Consider the following 17,028-nt stretch of genomic DNA (forward strand, 5'->3'; position numbering starts at 1 on the left):
ATAATCAATTCCTTCGTTAAATTTGATCTTTTATTTTAAGGTGAACACTCCTGGAGTTTGGTTGGGTATATATAGTATGTACCAATAACCAATCATTTCAAGCTACATCACTTTACTTATTTTTAAAAAATTTAAATTTTGTGTTTATTTTGTTTTATGGGTACAATAACCTACCATTTTGTCATTCGTACTAAAAAATTTACCTTATATTTAAGAGTGAAAGCAAACTTATATATGTTCAAAATGAAACAAAAAATGGAAAAGAATAAAGGTTTGCGTCAACCAATGAAAAACTACCAATTGCATGACTTTTAAGTTACATATAATAAAAGTTAAATCTTTTTAAAATTAGAACGGTTATAAATTACTAACACATTACTAAAATTAGAACGGTTATAATTTACTAACACATTCATAAAATAACTAAAGATGCTTTTTCATATTATAATCCTCACCAATTATATATACAGTCTCATTTCATTTCTTTATTTAAGTACAAACCTTGTCCCATTTCTTTAACTGCAGCCATGCATCTATGAATCGATTATTCATTTGAAAGTTACTTTATTTAACAAATAAATTTTTGTAAAAAGATTAATTGATGTATTTCCTTTTGAAGAATCTTACAATGTTTGCATCCCTAAACAAAAAATATTATAACTATGATGCCATAGAGGATCTCACACATTGTGCTATAGCATATATAACTAACCATGACTAATTTACTAATTTATATAAAGGTATAATATGTTAATTTGTAGTCCCTATATATTAACTATCAACCTTTCAAATTTAGTTCATTTAAATTTTTTATCCATTCAGAGTCTTCACATTCTATAAAAATATTGTGCTTTTAATTCCTCTGCATAGACTAAATGCACCATGTATTTTTTTTATAAATATAGAGACTAAAAATAGATAAATTGATTAAACTAAAAAATAAATATTGTAGAATTAAAAATAGATTTAACTTTTTTTTATATACTTAAGTAGTAAATTTTATTTTATCTAATATACGGCAACTTTCCATTAACAACGCTATTATAAACTACTACTACATAGAAACTAGAAATAACCAAACTATAAGAACCACACACTAAAAAAAAAAAAGACATAAACTTTGCTAAAATTCAGCGATTCTTCTAACTTTGAACAAGTGGCCATAAAAAAAACATCATTAATAGCCTAACTCAATATTGCATTAGTACAACACTTTTTGTTATGGCTAATAAATTAAAATTTCAACGTCTTCTAGCAGCAGTTTCTCTTTGAGCATTGAAAAAAACAGCAGCGACAGGAGGACCAAGGTCATTGTCTTCTGCAAATTTCTTAGTGTTGAAATGATCTCTTGATGTTGGTATTTTCATCACTGTCTGTCTTCGCTTTTGTTTGTACAGGATGAACACAAACCTATGTATTCCTATGTTTGGACGTGGCATTTCGTACTTTATCACTTCTTTCCCTGTTTCATTTCAATTCATTCAATTACATATCTTAGTTTTATATATAAGTATTTTATCCAATCTCTTAAGTGACACTTCTAAATTAGTCATTAGTGTCGTTTGTTGAAAATATTTGACTTTATTTATAATTACTTCAAAAGTTATATATATATATACATATATATATATATATATCAATAGTTAAAGTTATATTTATCAATTGTTGTGATGTACTAATAATGTAAAATACGTTAGTGACACTATGAAAATTAATCTCAATATATAATATCACCAAATTGCTATACTACAAAGACTTGAATTAACAAGAGAAATTTAGAGAATAAAAATGTAAATTTCTCTAATTAGAGAGAGAAATCATTTTTTATGACTACTTTCAGTCGCTAATTTATTTTTTATAATAATATTATTTGACTTACCGAATGTGGCATCCGTTGTACCTGGTATATCTGTAACTATCCTGCACACAATTAAAATAGGTCAGACAAATAATTTATGTCAAGATTTATACAATTAAATCATGAGTTCAAACTCTTGTTATTGTTTGCTTCAACCTTTAATTTCTATTTCTCCATGAAATTTATTTATTTTTTCTTAGGTTTCTTATTCATGCATGATACTTTTAAATATCTTCTTTATACTTATATTTCATATAACAAATGCTTATTCTTGGTTTTTTTGGGGAATATTCTACATGCAAGGGTAAAGATTAATTTTTTCAAACATTTTTATATATACAAGTCAGATCAGATAAAACAATGTTTAAGAGGATTAATATTGTGTGAGTTAATTATGATAGAAGAATTCGAACTTGGGGTCTTTATATTTGTGTGAGTTCATCATGATGAAATTTATTATTTTTTCTAAAATAAAAAAAAATTATTTTTTTTCTTCATTTTTTTGGAATATTCTACATGCAACTGTAAAAACTATAATTTTTTCAAACATTTTTATATATACGAGATAGAGATAAAATGAAGTTTAAGAGAAATAAATTGCTTACTACTCAAACCACCCTAATTTGGTATAATTAAGTTGATGTAAATTATTTTATAAAAGTTTAGTTCATCTTAGATGTATAAATTATATACCAGTGTAAGTGTTCCTTCAAGTATGGATCACTAGGGCCAGGGACATCTGGATCTGTCATGATCTGAAAGAAAAATGATGAAAAATAAATATATGCATGAAAAGAGTAAGAAGATGAAAAGAAGAAGATGGAAAGTACCAAAGTGAAGAAAGATCTCATATCACCACCATGAATATGAACCTTAGGCTTAATGGTAAGAGAAGAAGGAAAAAACTCATGACCATTGTAAACTTGCTTAGTGTTGTTGTAAGTGACAGACATTTTCACAGTTGTGTTGAAATAATCAACTACATCTCCCACCACTCTTCCTATTACAAGAGGATCTGCTAATACAACAATATTCATCATCCCAACTATTTTAGATTTTTTAGTGTTTCATGTGTGTGTGTGTGTGAGTGAACATGTAAAGCAGAAACCCTATTTATAAAGTTTATACTTTATACATAGGACTCATCAGAAATAATTGACTAGGGAAGGGAACTGTGAGAATCAAATAATTAAAAAGAAAATGAAAAGGGTAGTCTTGTACTTCAATTATTAATTGAAATAATTGATAAATGATAAATAGAAAAAGATATATTGAATAATATTAATAATTGAAATAATGTTATTTTCATTAAGAATTATATAAATTTATATAGTCAATTAGATAAATAATTAACTAATATAAAATAATCAACTGGCCATTATAATTTAGTAACCAATTTTACTAAGTAACTAGCAAATAAGATATATCTAACCTTATGAAAAGGCTACTTCAGTTGCTTTTTTTGTGTGTGTGACTAACATTGTGTATACATAATAGAATAAATATACATGGATTATATTTTTTGACAATCCACATGTTAATACACCTTTAATTTATTTTTTGGAACTGCAAATGTTAGGTTGTTGAAAAATTATAGTGTTAATGTTGTGGAGAGATGCAAAATTCTCAATCTTTTTATTATTTTACTCCTTAACTCTAAACCGACAAGTAAACCACTTTTTATCCCCTGTGTTAAATTTAAAATTTCACAAGTATATTGTACTATATTTATATGTATATACTGCACCACTGTTGGAAAAAGTTGAATTAGCAACAAAAATTTAAAGACAACAAACTTTATAATTAAGTTCTCAATATTTGTGTCACAAAGTGTAAGATAATTTACAAGACAATTTAAAATTTGACAACTTTAATTTATCATTTATATTTTTTAACTAAAAAGATGACGATTTAATATATTATAAATTAAAAAATGTGATATATGAAATATTGTTTAGGATATACAACAAAAAGACATTATATTAAAAAAGAGACAATTCAATTGATGGTTTAAGACACCCATTAATATTAGGATTGTTTCAATGTTTTTAGGGGTCTGATTCAAATTTAATAAATTGGACGTTTAAAGTCACAAAATCCTAACATTAAGATTCTATCATAGTTGGTTGTGGTATCTGGTAGATAAAATTTTAACAACAAAATTTAAAATTTTAATATTTAGTGATTGATGGTAGCGTCTAAAAGAAAATAGTCTCTATTTAGACCGCATGTTTATTCTAGAGACATAAAGTACATATATAACATTTTAGAATAATTAGTATTCAAAAATAAAGATACCAGCCATGTAGCAATGTTGTTGTTGGACATGATTATTGCCAGTTCGGATGAGTATTAAGGAAAGAAATCTGAAGGTTCAAATCGAAAAGCTAAGGTAACCACAATTTTTTAACATGTAGGCAATCAATCATAAATGTTTAATCAGTTGTTTATGTTGTTTCCTTTTGAGTGTGATATATGCATGATACATCTTTTTATTTCAGACCAGTCGATTGACATGTCCTTTGATTTCACATGCTCGTTCACGAATGTTCCGTTTCTCATCTATTGTCCGTTGGTACAATCCATTGGTTATTAACCATCTATATATCAAGCAATAATATTAATAATACACTCAATCATGCATGCAATTCTAAGTAAAAGTAGAAATTAAGTTTTTCTTTTTAGAGTAATATGCCATTTTCTGAATCACAACATCGTTAAATAATTTACAGTAGTTCTCACATAAAAGGGTTGTGTTAGGTTGATATTTCTTTCTACTTTTATCTTATATATATGTTCACTTTATAGTAGTTTGATTTTTATTTTTTTTCAATTATACATAAATAAAATAGATTACATAAATTAAATATATTCAAGTAATTTATGTAAACTTAATTAATTCACGTTCACGTATGTAATAAATTAAGTTTACGTAAATTTTGTTCGATGTAATTTATTTGAGTAGTGTAACTAGAAAAATTAGATTTGAAATTAGCTCAAATGATATATTTTTAGTTTAATTACAATTTATATCTCTTTCTTTTTATTAATTTACGGAATTGGTCTTTATATTTTAAAAGTCAACAATTTTTGTCTCTCTCTTTCATATTTTTGAATTAAAAAAATATTAATTTGACGTATTTTAAATAACGTGAGATACAATTTCATGATATAAAATCATCTAAATTCATTAATTATTCATATGTTACTAATTAAATTATAAATATGAAGAAAAAAATTGAAGTTAAAAGTTAAATTTTTAATGTATTTTATTCTAATTTAATGAGTATTAATTATTATATATTTTGATATTATATGATACGTTATTAATTTAAAGCATGACACGTCACTATTTATCGGTTAAAAATTCAGAATGAATGACTAAAATTATCGATTTTTAAAATAGAGTAATGAATTTTGTTAATTAGTAAAAATATAGTATTTACAATGCAATTAAATTTATATTTTTTGTGAAAAATAACTGACGATGAAAGAAAAAGAAAAAAAAAGTTACTTGTTATAGAGTAACATATAACACTGTTGATTTTTGAAACCATATATAAAAAGCTTTGTAGGGAGTCAGAAATTCAGAACGGCGTCTACTGTTTAACACGCCTAAATTCTTTTTAGTTATTTATTTATAATTTTTTGGTCAATATTACTACACAACTAGAAACAATTTGAGAATCTTAAAACCTTTCAAAAGTGGGATTCATGCATATGGTCATTCAATAAAGACAAAAAGACAATTATCAAGTCATTGTATAAAGTTGTTCTGATTTTCTTTTTGGTTGTCGTAAGAAGATTCAATTTAGAATACGTGATTAACAATGATCTTAATTCATTTTTGGATATTTTTTTTTCTTCATAAAATTGGTTGTATATTTTAAAGTGTAAGTGTACAAGCTACTACTCTCTAAGGTTAGAGAGAGATATGCATGCAAAGAAGGATTTTATCCTAAGACTTAATTATAATTTTAGTCTTTTAATTTTTAACAACTCATGAAATTGATTTCTTTATTTTAAAAGTCGATAGTTTTGATCTATCCGTTTGATTTTTTTAACTAAATAACAATAATGTAAGATGTTTTAAATAACGTGACATATGAAATTTTTCATATTTTTATAAAATAACGTGACATAGAATAATATAGAATAATTAATATCTATAAAATTGAAATAAAATATCGTAAAAATTTATATTTTAACTTTAGAAATTTTTCATATTTTTAATTTAATTAATAATATGAATAATTAATGTATCTAAATGGTTCTATATTATAGAATTATATGTCACATCATTAAAAATATGTCAAATTTTTATTTTTTTTAATTCAAAAATATGAGGGAGAGATCAAAATTGTCGACTTTTAAAAGAGGGGGACAAATTCCGTGAATTAGTAATAGTAAAAGGACCAAAACTACTATTAAATCTATATAAAACAATATATATAGTTTTTTTTTTTTGAGTTTATATATGTGTAGTCTTATCGCATGCTTTTTTAATTTTTTATGAAGAATTAATATGTGTAAATAAATATGTACCAATTCTAACACAATAGAAAAAATCCATTTTTTCGATTAAGTGATTTTTCGATGTCTCGTGTCAATTAGAAAATCATCAAAAATATATTTTTATATATTTTTTACGGTTTTCTAAAATTTCTAAGAAAAAAATTTCAGTTAAAAAATCAAAAAAAAGTCGAAAGAAGTACAAGATAGAAGAATGAATGTAAATATAGTTAAGTATTGTTTTTAAATTAGTAGTATAATTTTTTTAGGGAGCATAAGAGGTATTCCAACTCTTACATAAAGAAATTCAGATCTAACTATCACAAATAAAAAACAACTACTATTGTATTTTCTCGCAACCGATATTAGTAGTGTAATCGTTTAACTCAGTAGTGTAACTCTTTATTGTAACTAAAGAGATGTAATTGTATTTTAACCATAAAGGATTGCATTATTCATTTGTACTCTTTTATGGTATTATCAATCTTTCTTACAAAAGGACTATTATCACTTCTATGAATATTTTTCTTTTTATAAATGTTCTATGGAAAAACATATAAATATATATATAGACACAACACGAAAAACTGCATTTTACAGCGTTTTTTCAAAAAAAAAAGCGCTGTGGAATCGAGCGCTGTAAAAGATACAACAACGCTTTTAAAAAAACGCTATAAAACATGTAAATATAACGCGCGCTTGTTATGCACATTTTACAGCGCTTTTTCAACAAAGCGCTGTAAAATGCACACCCATTATATGAGTTATGGGTCTGCTTTTAGAGCGCTTTTTAACAAAAGCGCTGTAAAATGCACACCCATTATATGAAATTATGGGTCTGCATTTTACAGCGCTTTTGTTGTACATTTTACAGCGCTTTCTCAAGAAAGCGCTGTAAAATGTGTGTTTTTTTTTTTAAACACTGTAAATTAAATATTTGAAATGAAAAGCGCTTTTTAGCTTTTTATGGCATTTTTTTTAGAAAGCGCTGTCTTTTATCTTTGTATCCAAAATTATTTTGATCCAAAATCAGTTCACAATCAGTGCACACAACAACAAAACATATTCAAATACCATAAGTAGTTCACACAATCAGTAGAACAGAAATCAGAACTCTGTAACTTAATTAACATATATGTAACTCTGTAACTCTGTAATTTACAACTTAATTAACTACATTCATATACATATATATAACCTAATTTACAACCTAATTAACTACATTCAGATACATATATATAACCTAATTTACAACCTAATTAACTACATTCAGATGCATATATATATAACCTAATTTACAACCTAAACTACATTCAGATCCATATGCATGTTCATATATTGTGTCCTATGATCATTTACATATAATAACTAACAGAATATACATAATATGCACTAGCTACCATATAATATTCAGATCCCTTGCCCAACAGCAAGCTATTTCCCAGAAAATCAAATAATTTGCATGTCAAGCACATACTGACACCAGTCTTCCTTTAATTCCATCAGATCTTCCTCAGAATATGATGGACTGGAATTGTCAAAGTACTGCAATATAAAAATTGAACATATTATATTAAGTTAGTATCAAATATATAGATAATTTATATATGAAAATCATATAATGCAAATACCGTACCGTTTCTGGGATAATAGTTTTATTCTTCTCAACAATCTCCTTCATGAATCTCAATACGTAGTACCCACAGTCGATGTTATTTGTTTGACGAGGGCACTTTATTGAGATCCATGTAATGTTATTAGACTTCTGCTTCGACACTTTAGCACCTCTTTGAGCTCGATAAACTTTTAAGGCACTATCGAATGAATAAATGTGATTATTAGAGCATAAATATTTATATATATATATATAAATATTCATGCTCTAATAATCACATTTATTCATTCGATAGTGCCTTAAAAGTTTATCGAGCTCAAAGAGGTGCTAAAGTGTCGAAGCAGAAGTCGAATAACATTACATGGATCTCAATAAAGTGCCCTCGTCAAACAAATAACATCGACTGTGGGTACTACATATTGAGATTCATGAAGGAGATTGTTGAGAAGAATAAAACTATTATCCCAGAAACGGTACGGTATTTGCATTATATGATTTTCATATATAAATTATCTATATATTTGATACTAACTTAATATAATATGTTCAATTTTTATATTGCAGTACTTTGCCAATTCCAGTCCATCATATTCTGAGGAAGATCTGATGGAATTAAAGGAAGAATGGTGTCAGTACGTGCTTATATCTTTATTCATGTGTACGATGCGCGAATCGTCGCTGCTGCCCATGTTCCTTTTTATTTGGATGTCAAGACACGCCCCGTATTTACCAAGGCGTGGCTAACTTTTATTAGGAGCAGCAGCGACCGATTTTCCCCGATCCAATTTTTGAGGTTTGCTGCCTTTTTTTGCTGCAAGTTTGGTTTATTTATTTGGACCTACTAAAATGAGGTAAAATGTTAGTTTATTGAATCTGAAAAAATGACAAACCTTAGGCAATAAATGTGATAAACCTTTTCGGGAGATGTAACTGATTTGTTTTTGGGAATCTTTTTTTCGAGGGCAACAAGGTTTGTGGGCCATGCAACGTAACTACAAATAGCGTCGCCTAATAACTGCATATCTTCATCGTTGTCCGGTATGGGCAACGGTGCAGTTGGTTCGAAGGCAACAGTAGGCGATACTTTGACATGGCCCGCAGGGATCAGAATATTGTGCAATACTTCTCCCGAAGTATTGTACAATATTCCTTTTCCCACCTTCCGTTGAGTAGGCGAGGACAAGTATAGGACACATGTAGTGACACCCTAAATCAATAGTTAAAACATAAGTACGGTTAATATATAAGTTTGTTTAATACATAAGTAATTACATAAGCAAGTAAGTAATTAATTACCTCGGGAATACTTTTCAAACCGACGTTGCAACTCGCGGTTTCACTCTCCATTTGTATTTCGGGTTGGAGCTGATCCGGAAGTTGCTTGCCTTTATTCGTATTCACCAAGAGTGCCACTTGCTCTGATAAGATTATGAGCTTCTCTAATACTTCCTCGTTGGAAGGTTTTTAGCGTTTCTCTTGAGGAAAAAAGCTTTTGGGAGTTACGCCAAATCCTTTCCCCCTAACTCGACCGGAATACTCAGGGACATTAAACACTTTACCAAGAATGTCCCTGCAAGTATCCTTGTTGCCCTCCGGATTTTCAAAACTTTGTTCAATAATCTCCTAAAATACATGTAACATTAAAAAGATAAGTTCAATAGCATTTTTAAAATACAATATTAAAAAATATTAAAGTGATAATATACTTACACAAAGTTCTACAAATTTTTTGACATTTTCATTATCAACCACTCCGTCTTTGTTAACACGCGCTTCCTTCCATAAGATATGACGACCCAAGGGTTGATCGGCTTGGGTGTCTTTTCTCTATTCGTTAAAATTATAAACAAAATAATACAAATTAGTTACACACTATAGTTTATAATACAAATTTCTTCATTATATAAAAGTGATGTTTAATTACTTACAAGTTGTTGATCAAGGCGTGCATATCCCATACGTGATTTCTTGTATGAGTGTTTTGGATTGCTTGCCCGTTCGCGATTTGCCTTACTAATATTCTATATATATAAAAAAGCAATTGTGTAAAAATTTAAAATACGCTACGAATATGAATAATAAAACACAAATGCTAATAAATTAATCACTTACGACAAACGCGGGGTCAGAACGTTTGGAAACAAATGCTCTTCATTCATCCTTTGATATATAATGTTGATATATTTTTGGAGGTTCAACACTTGTGTTTCCTTCTCTATCTTTTAGATAGAAATTTGAGAGATGAGATCTAAATTCACGATGGATCTTTCCAACAACTCTCAAAACATAAGACTTTCGTCCCTCATCAAGAACAAAAGTCGTCTGCAATGAAAAAAATTATAAGTAAAGTATTTTACCGAAAAAAATTATAAATGACAAAAGAGTGGATCAAAAAATTTACTTGAATGTCATTCCATATAATATCTTTGGCATCCTTCAACGCCTTATCTCTCCAATTGTCAATTGTAATTGGGACATTTTGACGAACAACAGCCCCAGTATAGCTTACAAACATAGAGTTGTTGGGTCAATTGGCTGACTACTCTCATTCCAGCCAACCTAATAAACTCATATAGTAAGTACATGTCATAAACCCTAAAAAAAGATAAAAAACACACAGCAAATAGAGTATAGTATACCTCAAATTTAATGCCATTACTCCTTGCTTTAATGACTTTTTGCATGATAGTTGCACCACGTTTGACTTCTTTTTCATAAGTCTTAGAGGTGCCAACTTCTTCATTTTGACATTCTATATCTTTGTTTGTATCCATTTAACTACAACAAGTTCAACATGCAGTTTAGTATAACATCAACATGCATCATGCATTATTATAAACAAGCTCAACATGTATCAGTATATCTTAAACAAGCTCAACATGCATTTTAATGATTACAAAAAATTAATAACATCAATACTTGAATAATGGTTCGAAGAAAGATGAAATGTGAAGAAAAGAGGGAACGCATAAAGTTCACAGAAATATGGTTCACAGAAATATGGTATTGAAGAAATATGTAATGAGAGTTACGTATTTCAATGAAAATATATTGTGTGAAATGGGAGAGATGATCTTGGATGGAAATAAGGTTCGAAATGAAGGAGATGATCGTGGAAATAAGGTTCGTAATGGACGGGATGATAGGGTTTGCAAAAGAAGAGAAGAACGATGAAGGTTGAGATGATAGTGAAGTTTACGTAATGAAGAGGAAACTGAAGCGGTTACTGTTATATATACGTAACCCTTTTTTATAACCCTTTTACAGCGCTTGTTTAAAAAGCGCTCTAAAATGCGTCCTTATTTAATTTTTTAAAATGCTCTTTTACAGTGCTTTTCCCAATAAGCGTTGTAAAAGATCTCATTGTTTTATTATGTTATATATAAAACCCTTTTACAGCGCTTGTTCAAATAAGCGTTGTAAAAGGTCTCTTTATTTTATTCTTAAAACAGTATTTTACAGCGCTTCTTTGGACAAGCGCTGTAATAGACCTCCTTGTTTTATTATGTTATATGAAAAAGACCTCCGTGTGTTATTATGTTATATTAATGTTTTTTAAAGCCTTTTACAGCGCTTTTACACATAAGCGCTCTAAAATGTCTCTTTATGTTAATTTTAAAAGGTTCTTTTACAGCGCTTTTTCCAAATAAGCGCTGTAAAAGACCTCCGTGTGTTATTATGTTATATTAATGTTTTTTAAAGCCTTTTACAGCGCTTTTCCACATAAGCGCTCTAAAATGTCTCTTTAGGTTAATTTTAGAAGGCTCTTTTACAGCGCTTTTTCCAAATAAGCGCTGTTAAAAGGCCTTATTGTTTTTGTGTTTTGTTATGTTATTTTTTAAACAAGCTCAACATGCATGCAAAACCCACATAGTAGTAACTGGTCACCACAAAAATCCCTTCCTCTTCACCAAACTCTTCTCCTTTTATGCATCTTCTTCACAAACATCAAAGCTTACTCTTTCACAATTCAATCTCTACCTCAACACCCTTTTTATCTCTTTACATTCCCTTTCCTTCTTAAATCGTGTGCTAATTTGTCGATAAGTGGTTCGAAACTTGGTCTTCAGGTTCATTGCCATGTTGCGAAAAATGGGTTTGAGTCTGATGTTTTTGTTAACAATGTGTTTTTGGGGATTCCCATGATGCGTACAAGGTGTTTGAAGAAAATCTTGTTAGAGATAGTCATGTTAGGTGTCTGATAATTATTATTAATAAAGCTTTTTACAGCGCTTTTTCAAATAAGCGCTGTAAAATGTCTTTTTACTTATTTTCAAAAGGGTCTTTTACAGCGATTTGTATAAAAACCGATGTAAAAGACCTCAGTATGTTATTTTTGTGTTGGTTTTATTTGGGTTCAGTTTTGGATGACTGTAACTCAGACATTTATTCCAATCGAATTGACACTTAATTTACATTATATAAGTGACATTAGTAGCAAACTGTGATATGAAATCTGTTGCTATTCTGCCATATTAGTATAAAACACTCAATTCAAATTACATGCATATTTATCACAATAATTCAGATTATTATTCATATTTATCACAATAATTCAGATTACATGCATGGCTTATATAAAACAATTAAACATATACATTAAGATGCCCTTCTTCTTTTCCTGGTGGCATTCACATTTGTTTGTCCATTTACAATACGAAACGATGGATTAATCCAAATTCCCTCATCATGATCATCTCTAAGATATAAACCATCATCAGTTGAATCAATTTCATGTGGTTGTTGTGATGTTGCAAATAAAAGATCATTACCAACATCTTCATCAATATTGTTATCATCACTTATTTTATTGGTCGATAGGACAACAGACCATTTATCATCAGAAGGATCAGTGACATAAAACACTTGTTGAGCTTGCGACGCTAAAATAAAAGGCTCGTCTTTGTATCCCACCCTATTAAAATCTCATCAATCTGAACGCCATTATTATTATCGACCCACTTGCAACCAAATATGGGAACACGAAACATTGTGTAGTCTAACTCCCATATGCGCTCGATAACCCCAAAATATGATAGATTTGCATATATTGGGTTTTTGTCTTTTGCACTTGAGACATGCATCGCTTCAGCTACGAGAGTGACTCCACTATTTTGCATAGTGGTCTGATCATCTTGTTCTTTGGTATAAAATGTGTAGCCGTTAATAACATAACCAGTGTAAGAAAAGACATGTAAGCTCGGACCATTTGCTAGCCACCTCAATCTATTTGAAATTGATCCGGGGTCTATATCAAATTTTGACATTATGTGATTTTTTAACCATGTTACAAAACTTCGATTGTGCTCTCGAGTTATCCAATTTTGATTCCTATTCATGTTCAAACGAGATAACTGATCAATGTGTATTGTAACATACGGTTGAACCTCATCATCATTGTGCAGAACATACAATTGTGCCTGCTCCCATTCTGTCCTTGATATAGTCAGTAGTCTCCTTCCAGTTATCCCTTCTCCTGATAGTCTTCCCGAATGACGAGACATGGGAAGCCCTATGGATTCAACATTGGACAGATATTCAGTACAAAATTCAGCAGCCTCTTCAACAATGTATCGTTCAGCAATACAACCTTCTGGTCGACTTCTACTTTTTACGTACCCTTTTAATATTTTCATATATCGTTCTATCGGATACATCCATCTCATATAAGCTGGCCCACAAAGTTGTGTCTCCTTAACCAGATGAACAGTAAGGTGAACCATTATATCAAAAAACGATGGTGGGAAATACATTTCAAGCTCACACAAAGTAACAACAATTTCCCTCTGCAATGTCGGTAATTTCTGAGGGTCGATCACTTTACTACAAATTTCCCTGAAGAAGAAACATAATCTAGTTAAGGCTAGTCGAACTTTTTCAGGTAAAATGGAACGTATACCTATTGGTAGCAAATGCTCCATTATAATATGACAATCATGGGTCTTCAAACCTTTTAACTTGAGGTCTTTCATACAAACCAAATTTTTAATGTTCGAAGAGTATCCTTCTGGAACTTTAACTTCGTGTAGAAATTTACATAAAACAATTTTTTCCTTTCTAGATAGAGTATGAGCGGCTGGAGGTAGATATGTGCGATTTCCTTTCTTTACTGGAGCCAGTTCATTTCTTATTCCCATATCGACCAAGTCCAATCTTGCGTTGATGCCATCTTTAGACTTTCCTGGAACATTGAGTAACGTACCAATAACACTATCAAATACATTTTTTTCAATATGCATCACATCGAGGAAATGTCTTACATACAATGACTTCCAATATGGCAATTCAAAGAAAATTGACTTTTTCTTCCACCCAGTTTTCACCAGCTCTCCCGCAAAAGGTTTGCCAAATTTATTGGTCAAACCTTGTACTTTTTCAAGTATTTGATATCCAGTCGGTGCTAAAGGAGCTTTACCTTCCTCTGATTTTCCATTGAATGCATTTCTCCACCCACGATACTGATGACTATAAGGTAAAAATCTACGATGTCCAAGAAACACATTCTTCTTACAATGTTTCAACCGCATCCAATTTGTACTCTCTTCACATATAGGACATGCACACTGACCTTTAATGCTATATCCTGATAAATTACCATATGCTGGAAAATCATTAATTGTGCCGAACAACATAGCCCTCAAATTGAAACATTCTTTCTTATACCCATCATAAACTTCCACACCTGTCTCCCACATACGTTTTAAATCTTCAATTAAAGGAGTCAAGTATACGTCGATATCATTCCCCGGTTGTTTGGGTCCAGAAATTAACAGAGACAACATCATAAACTTACGCTTCATACATAACCATGGACGTAGGTTATATATTACCAAAATCACAAGCCACGTGCTATGTGAGATGCTTTGAATTCAAGATACTCATTCCATCAGTAGAAAGTGCAAGTCTTAGATTTCTGGACTCTATCCCGAATTCAAGATACTCGTGATCAATTTTTGCCCATTGTGGGGAATTTGCAGGGTGTCGAAACATTCCATCTCTAATTCTTTCATCTTCATGCCATGTCAAGTGTTTTGAATCTTCTTCACTGCGATACATGCGCTTAAATCTTGGTATTATAGGAAAATACCACACGACTTTTGCTGGAGTAGATTCTTTCTTCTTATATCGAGAGACATTGCATTTCGGACACGCCTTAAGTAGTTCATATTCGTTTCGAAATAAAATGCAATCGTTAGGACACGCATGAATCCTTTCGTAACTCATTCCAATAGAACACAAAATCCGTTTAGCCTCGTAGGTTCGACTGGGAAGTTCATTATCATCTGGCAACATATCTTTTATGAGTGTTAATAATTCTGTAAAGCTTTTATCAGACCATCCATTACTCGCTTTTAAGTTGTACAACTTTAATATCGCTGACAGTCTTGTGAATTTAGTACAACCATTATATAATTCTTTCTCTGCATCACTCAACAAACTTTCAAACATTTTAGGACAATCTCGAAGATCTTCTTCAACTGCTTTTGCAATCTCATCAACTCGGTCCGGCTCATATGTATCTGTATCGAAATCAGTTGAAGCATATGTAGAACTATTCTCAAAATTAATGTTTCCTTTTTTTTTCTCACCATGTCTTATCCAACATGTGTAGCTTTGATCAATTCCATTACATACTAGATGTCCTTCTAATTCATCTTCTCTAACACGTTTTCCAAAACAACATTTTAAACAAGGACAAACTACTCTATTTGGATCTTTTGCATTCTTCACTGCAAACTCAACAAACTCCTTCACTCCAATTTCATACTCTTTTGACAATCGATTGGCTGAAATCCATTTCCTATCCATATTATACCACCTATATAAATGCAGTAACAAAAATAATAAGCTTTCAAAACATATCAACAAGTTTCAAAAAGAAACCAATATCAACTAACAATTTCAAAACAAAAATAATAAGCTTTCAAAATATATCAACAAGTTTCAAAAAGAAACCAATATCAACTAACAATTTCAAAACAGAACAGATCATGTGGTATGAGTTTTTGACAATTTTTGACAATTTCAAAACATAACAGATCATGTGTAGAAGAGATTTAATATATATATATAACAATTTTTAATAGATTTAATATATATATATAACAAAACATAACAGATCATGTGTAAAAAATACCTGACACAACGTAGATGGCCTCACAGTACGTAGAGGATATTAGGGTTCCCAACGTATATAATTATTTGAAAGATGTAGAGGATATGAGGGTTTCCAACGTATATAATTATTTGAAAGATGTAGTTTACAGCGCTTGTGAAAAAAGCGCTGTAATAGGTAGTTAAATTCAATGAAAGCGCATGTATTTTACAGCGCTTGTGAAAAAAACGTTGTATTAGGTAGTTCAAATATTTGAAAGCGCATGTGTTTACAGCGATTGTGAAAAAAGCGTTGTAACTGATACGCGAAAGCGCTTCATTTTACAGCGCTCTTTTGACAAGCGTTGTAAAAGCCTTATAACGTTATGCGCAAACGTTATATGACCTACAACAGCGCTTTTCAACAAAAGCGCTGTAAAAGGCTCCGTATTTTTAAAATATATTTACAACAGCGCTTGTGTTTAGCAAACGCTGTAAAATGGGCGCTGTTAAATGTCATTTTTGGCGTAGTGAGAACATATATTAAATAAGAGGAATTTTACAATAAAAATATAACATAGTTAAATTTTGACTATTCAATTATACATAGATAATCATAATTAAGAGTTATTTAAGTGATATATGATCACTTAGAAAGTCACATGAATTTTTAAGGATTTATTCATTCGAAAATTATTTTATTTAACCCATAAATTTTTGTAAAAAGTTTTTTTGAAGGATTTGAAAAAGGTTAATTGATACATTTCCTTTTGAAGAATCCTGCAAAGTTTGCATCTCTAAACAAAAAATATTAATTATAACTATGATGCCAAAGACGAATATCCAACACATTGTGCTATAGCATAATTAACCATGAGTAATTTACTAATTTATATAAAGGTAAAATAAGTTAATTTGTAGTCCCTATTAACTATCAACCTTTCAAATT

At 29.8% G+C, this 17,028-nt stretch overlaps 1 protein-coding gene across 1 annotated transcript; it reads right to left on the bottom strand.

Annotated features, from left to right (window-relative positions):
• Positions 1 to 998: 998 nt before the first annotated feature.
• LOC101508699 (CEN-like protein 2) lies at positions 999 to 2,961 on the bottom strand. The gene is made up of 4 exons (XM_004487448.4): positions 2,689 to 2,961; positions 2,552 to 2,613; positions 1,880 to 1,920; positions 999 to 1,462 (listed from the first exon to the last, which is right to left on the bottom strand). Exons 1-4 carry the CDS (start codon positions 2,896 to 2,898, stop codon positions 1,242 to 1,244), a joined length of 534 nt encoding a protein of 177 aa, XP_004487505.1. The 5' UTR covers positions 2,899 to 2,961; the 3' UTR covers positions 999 to 1,241.
• Positions 2,962 to 17,028: the final 14,067 nt, after the last annotated feature.

The sequence above is a fragment of the Cicer arietinum genome, chromosome 1 (assembly GCF_000331145.2).
Source record: "Cicer arietinum cultivar CDC Frontier isolate Library 1 chromosome 1, Cicar.CDCFrontier_v2.0, whole genome shotgun sequence".
Lineage (NCBI taxonomy): Eukaryota > Viridiplantae > Streptophyta > Magnoliopsida > Fabales > Fabaceae > Cicer > Cicer arietinum.